At 43.5% G+C, this 8,172-nt stretch overlaps 1 protein-coding gene across 2 annotated transcripts in view; it reads right to left on the minus strand.

The window, feature by feature from the left end:
- Positions 1 to 348: 348 nt before the first annotated feature.
- tafa5a (TAFA chemokine like family member 5a) overlaps positions 349 to 8,172 on the minus strand; it is a gene marked incomplete at its 5' end in the record, with an annotated part of 180,839 nt that continues 173,015 nt past the window's right edge. For both annotated transcript variants that reach the window (XM_084050066.1, XM_084050065.1), the window contains one exon: positions 349 to 389. In XM_084050066.1, coding sequence (XP_083906192.1) covers positions 381 to 389 — 9 coding nt within the window. In that variant the 3' untranslated portion in view covers positions 349 to 380. The remainder of the gene's footprint in view (positions 390 to 8,172) is intronic.

Genomic DNA, 8,172 nt, shown 5'->3' on the forward strand with positions numbered 1-8,172 from the left:
GTCCGCGGCCAAATACATATAATTTTGGGGGTCCTTGACATGAAAAAGATTGAGCACCACTGATATAGAAACATACGTTTTTCAGAAAACTGATGAGATTTAGGAGACATGTAGAATCGGCTTCAGGTCTCAATGGGTTAACATTAAAGTGGGCCCTGATGCAGAACATGTTGGTAAAGCCACTGGCCTAATACACACACTTCACAGTCCTCCTCCTCCGTCTCTCCGTTGGGGGCGGGGCGGTCGGGGGGGGGGGGTGCCATGGTGTCGGGTTGGTCGTGGCGTCGGTAGATGATCTGTCCGGGCTGTCTGTCAAAAGGTCATCAATGCTCTCCGCCATAGAGCGGGGGCGGGGTCGAGGGGGCGGGGCTCTGGTCACGTCATAGAGCCTATGGGGACAAAAAGGGGCGGGAAGAGAGGAGGGGGGGGGGGGAGGAGAGGGGAGGTGTCACGATTAAAGGGGATGTTCATAAGAGCTTTACGTAGACGAATACGCTATTTAGACAAAATAATGAAACAAAATAATAATAATAATAATAATAATGCATCCACAGAGCTTTTAGAAAGGTGCTTAATATAATCTAAAAAAAGCAGGGACCCCCATTATATATTATATAAAATATTTATTTTTTCATAGATTTCATAGGCAGCTTCATAGACTTGTTTCACAGCACTATCATGTTGGATTCATGTTGATGTGAATTTCCAGACATTTTAACCATGCTCTTAAAAAATACTTAGTAAACCTGACCTTTCACTCTGTACTTAGTCTGCTCTTTTTCCCCCCCTACATCAAACCACTTTGCCGAAAATAGCAGATCTACAAGCGCACAATGCCTCGCGGTGCGAGGCGTTGTGCGCTTGTAGATCTGCTATTTTCGGCTAAAGTTCTCCTCAGAATAGGGATGCTTGGTTGAAGTGGTTCATGTAAAAATCACACAACGATTTGGCGGACTTGAATTGACTGAGTAGTAACTCGGAGGACGGAAGCACATCACACCCAGGTGTTGCTAATACTGCTAATTAATGTGTCTTCGTGTGTGTACTGTACGTGTGTGTGTGTGTGTGTGTGTGTGTGTGTGTGTGTGCGTGTGCGTGCGTGCGTGCGTGCGTGCGTGCGTGCGTGCGTGCGTGCGTGCGTGCGTGCGTGCGTGAGTGCGTGCGTGTGGATTTATAAGTGGCAGGTGTCCCAGAAAAAAAAGTGTCTAATGGCGGCCCGTGGGCTAATGTATATCAAACTGGGGGTCCTTGAAAAAAAAAGAAGGTTAAGAAATAGTAAACTAAATATATATATTTTTTATCCCTCGATTTTTGTAACCCATTTTTGTAACCCTCACATGTTTTTGTGAGGGTATTAACTACCCTAGGAGACACGGGGAGAACATGCAAACTCCACACTGAGAGGCCCTTTCGCCAACCCCACCTAGGGTATGGGCGCTGATGACGCTGATGAATTAGTAAACTATTTAGAAAGAGAACGTGACGTCACACCGTTCTAAATACCGGAAAAACCCAATCTACACGTTGTAAAAATCCTCAGTGTTTACATGGAACCAAATGGACCCTGGTCCCTGGACCCGACGTTGACAAACAGTGATTTATAGCACCTTTAAAAAAGCTCAAGCGACGACACGGCAATGTACCTGCCAAAGCCACCTCGACCGGCCGCTTCCGTCTCCACACAAAAGCATTGTTGCTGTGCATCGCGCCACACAGTTAGTTTAGTTAACCCATTAACACCTGAAGCCGATTCTACAAAATGTCTCCTAAATCCCAACAGTATTCTGAAAAACGTAATGTTTCTATATCAGTGGTGCTCAAACTTTTTCATGTCATGACCCCCAGAATTATATATATTTGGCCGCCGACCCACCATCTCAAAATATTTTGTTCCAGGGACCCCCCAGAAGCAACGATTTGAGTTAAAAATGAAGAATATATATTCAAAGATTTGTACACATTTTGTCAAAAAAAAAGTTGTCATTTTTGAATAGCCCAAAGAAAATAATGCTATTTAGCTAAAATCTAAAAATGACACAGATGCGTTCCCGGTCTCAATGGGTTAAGTGTGTGTGTGTGTGTGTGTGTGTGTGTGTGTGTGTGTGTGTGTGTGTGTGTGTGTGTGTGTGTGTGTGTGTGTGTGGCGGAGTGAAACAGGAGGCTGCATACAACAGCTTGCCAACATGGCAGCGCAACAGAGGAAATACAACACGAGCACAAAGTCAGGCGCCTGTGAGGAATGTGCTGCAAGAAGGTTTCTCAACTTAATACGTCTATGTTTCCCTGTGTGTCGTCTGCTATGCATGGATGCAAATGATTCCCTCATGCATATTCATGATTGAGTGCACAATACACGTCCGTGCCATGTGCACGCGTGAGTTCTACGCTTATGCATAATTGCATGCCTGTGTGTAATGGCAGTGTTGTAAAGTAAGTACATGTACTCAAGTACTGTACTTAAGTATTGGAGTATTTCCAATTCTCAGTACTCTTTCTTGTACTCAATTTTTATTTTACTCCAATACAATTATTAGAAAACTTTAGTTGCTGGTTACTTTGTAGGTTTTGATTATTATCACAAAACATACATTAATCACTTCAGCCCTACAGTATATACTTTGGCTATTTGAAAATAGCAGATCTACAAGCTCACAACGCGTCGCGATGCGACGCGTTGTGAGCTTGTAGATCTGCTATTTTCAAAAGATTTTGTATGCATCGGAAAACTTGTGAAATGGGACATTCTGCATAATGAGTACTTTTACTTTTGGTACTTTAAGTACATTTTGATGCCAATACTTTTGTACTTTTACACAGGTATACATTTTGAATACCGAACTTGTACCATGCTCACAGAGACTGTCACGGCTCCCATCACTTAGGAGATCAATCTCAGTCCACCGAAAGACAGACGTCCTTATTCTCTCTGGCCACCTCCCCCCAAGCCACCTTTCTTCCTCTCTCTACTAACAAGCAACTATAGGCACATTGTCTTTCTCAACCCCCCCCCCCCCCCCCCCCCCCTGAAATGGAGGACTCCATATATGCTGACTCGGCTCCCTCCAGGTGTACAGCTTGGCACACAAAGCTAATGGTTAGCAGTGACAGGGTCTTTCAGTCCACCACTCACTCTCTCACTCACTCTCTCTCTCTCTCTTTCTCTCTCTAATTTACTCTCTGTCTGTCTGTCTGTCTGTCTGTCTGTCTGTCTGTCTGTCTGTCTGTCTGTCTGTCTCTCTCTCTCTCTCTCTCTAATTAATTTACTGTCTGTCTGTCTGTCTGTCTGTCTGTCTGTCTGTCTGTCTGTCTGTCTCTCTCTCTCTCTTTCTCTCTCTAATTAATTTACTGTCTGTCTGTCTGTCTGTCTGTCTGTCTGTCTGTCTCTCTCTCTCTCTTTCTCTCTCTAATTTACTCTCTGTCTGTCTGTCTGTCTGTCTGTCTGTCTGTCTGTCTGTCTGTCTGTCTCTCTCTCTCTCTCTCTTTCTCTCTCTAATTAATTTACTGTCTGTCTGTCTGTCTGTCTGTCTGTCTGTCTGTCTGTCTGTCTGTCTGTCTGTCTGTCTGTCTGTCTGTCTCTCTCTCTCGCTCTAGTCTGTCTTTGTCACACTCTGCTCCCTTCTTCTCTCATTGGTCCCGTGGCCGAGCAGCTGTCATCACACTGTGGTGATTCTGTGGTCGTGTCCCATGCAGCCGCGCCTTGGCTCTGTCTTCACAAGGCCCAAAGGGATCAATTAACCAGGCTGGTAGAGAGAGAGAGAGAGAGAGAGAGAGAGAGAGAGAGAGAGAGAGAGAGAGAGAGAGAGAGAGAGAGAGAGAGAGAGAGAGAGAGAGAGAGAGAGAGACAGAGAGACAGAGAGAGAGACCTTTTTCAAGGGTCAAACGTGGGCCTCCTTGAAAGGGAAGTTTGCCACGCTGTTATGCGTCCGTCCGTCCGTCCTCTACTTTGGTCACAACCACATCTCGGAAGCTACTGGCTGGATTGCTTTGTGTTTTTATCGTGCGTCTTCGTGGAGCCCAGATGAACCCTCGTGATTTTGGTGACCCGTACAACATAACGCAACATCTATTGGGTGGGACATGGCCATAAAAGTTGCTGAGCACATTCCATGCACCCAGGAGGATGAACCCCAGCACTTTGAGAGATCACGTCACCTTTCCTTTTGTAAAGTTGACATTTTGGCCAGCACAAAATGTCAACTTTAGGGCATTTCATAATCTAATTTTGGTGACTCCATGCCGAGTGTAAGGCAGGGGTCTTCAACAGGGGGTTCCTAGGGGTCCTCAGAGTTACTACAAGGGGGGTCACCTAATCTTTGTGTGATAGGATTTTCCTCTTTTTTTTTTCAACATTAACCACTTGAACACTAGCATCCCTACTCTGAGGGGAACATTATCCAAAAATAGCTGATCTACAAGCACACAATGCATCGCAGCTATTTGGCAAAGTGGTTTGGTGTAGAGGGGGGGGGGGGGGACGGTTTAATGGGTTAAATGGCCTAAAACCCACTGATGATAGTGTTGTCAAACAAGTCTATGAATCTATTAAATCTATGAAATAGTCTAATCTGCAACACAAGTTTATACAATATGTAGTGGGGGTCCCTGCTTCATCTCTTTCTCAGCTAAGGGGGGCCTGAAACACGTTGAAGACCCCTAGTGTAAGGAGCAGTGGTGTAAAGTAACTAAGTACATGTACTCAGGTACTGTACTTCAGTACAATTTTGAGGTACTTTTACTTTATAGAGTATTTCGAATTGTCTATGCTTTTACTTCTACTCCACTACATCTCAGAGGCAAATATTGTACTTTTACTCCACTACAATTATTTGAAAACTTTAGTTACTTTGCAGATATAAATGATTACATTATAAAACATATATTAACCACTTCAGCCCTATTTTATACCTGGGCTATTTGAAAATAGCCCAGGTATATATATCAGTATTGATACGTTTACTTAAAGGACAACTTTGCTTTTTTACAAACACGGTTTATATCTTAGCTTGTAATTAAAGTAAATAAAAGATGAGTGTTCTTTTTTTTTCATTTACTGCTTTCTATAGTTTTACGATCTTTTTTACAGTGGGCGGGGGCATTCTGTCCGGTGGCTAAATATGCCTTTTTTACACAATAAAAAAGGTCCTGTGGTCTTTGATGGTCAGATGTGAGTTATTGGGGGCTAGAAGAGCTACTGTAAATAATAATAAAGAAAACACCAGGTTATTGTGTAAAAAAAGACATATTTAGCCACCGGACAGAATGCACCCGCCCACTGTAAAAAAATATTGCGAAAATTGCTAAAACTATAGAACGCAGTAAAGTTAAAAAAATGTAACATTCATCTTTTATTTACTTTAATTACAATCTAAAACATAAACCTTGGTTGTAAAAAAACAAAGTTGTCCTTTAAGTAAAACATTTGAGTACTTTTCCCACCACTGGTAAGGAGTAGCACAGCCTCTTACAGTAGGGCTTTTAGCCTCTTGTTTCTTTGGAGATAAACCTTGTTTGATAAAGCATAGGATGATGTAGAGAACAAGGAAAATGGCCTCCATTTATGCAGGACCTTTTCTCCTAAGTGCGTTACAATGTACGCATTACATTTACACACACATTCACAGTGGCGTGCACAGACATTTTGAGGGGCAGGTGCGCAAGTAAAGTATACTTTTTTTTGTTTACTTGGTCTGCTCTTTTTTCCCTCTACACCTATACTGCCCTGCCAAGGTAAAGAGCAGTAACTACGTTTTTGGACACGCCGACTTATTTGTGTATCCCAAAGGTCAAATTAGCCTTTGTGATTTTGGGGGATAAACAATTACCTCAAGAACAGATGCAAAATTAGTGTAATATCACTTATATGCCGATATCTCATTTGGCTGACCAGTTGAATCACTTTTAAACCCATTTTTCAGTGATTTTTTTTTTCGTAGTTACTGCTCTTTACCTTGGCAGGGCAGTATACCTCTTTGGCAAAAATAGCAGATCTACAAGCCCACAACGCCTCGCAGCGCGAGGCGTTGTGGGCTTGTAGATCTGCTATTTTTGGCTAAAGTTCTCCTCAGAAAAGGGATGCTAGGTTTGGAGTGGTTATGGTAAAAAGAAAAATCATATCACATAAAGATTTGGCGGACCCCCTGTAGTAACTCTGAGGACCCCCCTAGGGGTCCCGGACCCCCTGTTGAAGACCCCTGAAGTGCCCTTTTTTTTTCAAAAGGGCACTTCTGGTCAAGAGGGCAAAGGGGCAGGTGCTCTAGCTCCACCTAGAGTCTATCTGTGCACGTCCCTGCACATTCACACATCACTGGTGTGTACAGGCAGCCACGCGAGGCCCCGACCTGCTCATCAAGGAGCCGTTAGAGCTTCTGTGTCTTTGCTCGAGGGCACGTGGACAACACACACACAGTGCCCGTTGGAGCAAAGGACTGAACACTACTCCACTCTTACATTATGCACTCATGTGAAAGCCTGTCTCCTGCTCGTAATGTATCTGCATGTAACTGTACTGTACCTAACGTGTGGAGCGTCTGCTGTCCCGTGTGCATTGCACGGTCACGCACGCAAAGTACTCAAACCCCTGTGTGCTTGTTTCAAACTATAGATCCATCCTGGTGAAATATTACTCAACCAAGAACCAAGATATATCTGCCTGGGGTGTTGCTGTTGATCACAAAACAAAAATGATTACTGTGTGTCTTGGATAAATGTAAAGCCACCGACTTCAATGGAGGGAGAGGCTGGAACACATATATATCTGATGGAAAGCATTACAGCTAGACCCCACACACACACACACACACACACACACACACACACACACACACACACACACACACACACACACACACACACACACACACACACACACACACACACACACACACACACACACACACACACACACACACACACACACACACACACCTGCGATCCTGTATTTCCCTTTGTGGCAACCATTTATATCATATTTCAATAACCTGAGAACACTTAAGAGCGATGAGACGTCACTACCTTACATCTCATCATTTCAATGTCCCAAGGAGAGATATGGGTATTTATTCATTTATTATTTTATTGTTATATTTTTTCATTGTTTATTTTTGTTTTGTTTTGTTCTCTCCATTTTATATTTCTACATGTATGCTATGTTTTCCATTATTTTATCCGTTTACCATTTTTTCTTTGATATCGCAGGCGTCGCGCAGCAAACACAGCCGATCTACAAGCTCACGACTCGTCACATCGCAACGCACCGTGAGCCTCGTATCGGCTCATTTGGTTGCGCAACACCTGCAGCGTACAGCTATGTATATACATTAAGCATAGCTCTGAAAAAAGACGACACTCGGCACTTTGACACGTACCAATTTCAAAGTGACTTCAACAGCCTTCATAGGATGTGTGTCTGACAAGCTCAAGTCTATCGCTCTCTCTCTCTCCTCTTTGTCTTATACTCGCTCTGTCACTCTCATACTCGAGTGCGTGCCGCACTCTCCTGCACTCCCCTCTATCCTTTGAACCGTTCATACGATCATCCTGTCACCAGAGAAGTCAGATAAACTGTGAGGTAATGGCACAGCAGCCAACCCACCCATCCAACCCCGCCCCCCACCGGCACACCAGGAAGGTAGAAGATACAGTAGTTCCTTTTTGTCATTTCATATGCCAATCTTAACCCATTAATACCTGGAACGCATCTGTGTCACTTTCGATTTCTTTGGCTATTCAAAAATAGCAGATCTACAAGCTCATAGCGCGGCACTGAGTGCCGCGCTATGAGCTTGTAGATCTGCTATTTTTGAAAAATCGTGAAAAAATATTTTTTATATTTTTTTCAGAAAACTGTTAGGATCTAGATTTTTTTTAAAGAATGGCTTCAGGTCTTAATGGGTTAAAACGGTGGAGGGGCGTCAACAGCCCTTCTATGGGGAGGGAGAGAGAGAGAGAGAGGGAGAGAGACAGCGATAAGCCTTTCATTCAGGATCCCATCGTCATCAGAGGAGCAAAGGCAGCGCTGCTCCAGCACTACTTTGAGCACCACTGATAAAGAAACATTACGGGTTTTTTTTCAGAATACTGTTGGGATTTAGAAGGCATTTGTAGAATCGGCTTCAGGTCTTAATGGGTTAATAATATCCAATGCAAAACAAAAACAATGACACAGATAATTGA

This window comes from Gymnoscopelus microlampas (assembly GCF_963454915.1).
Source record: "Gymnoscopelus microlampas genome assembly, chromosome: 23".
Taxonomy (NCBI): Eukaryota; Metazoa; Chordata; class Actinopteri; order Myctophiformes; family Myctophidae; genus Gymnoscopelus; species Gymnoscopelus microlampas.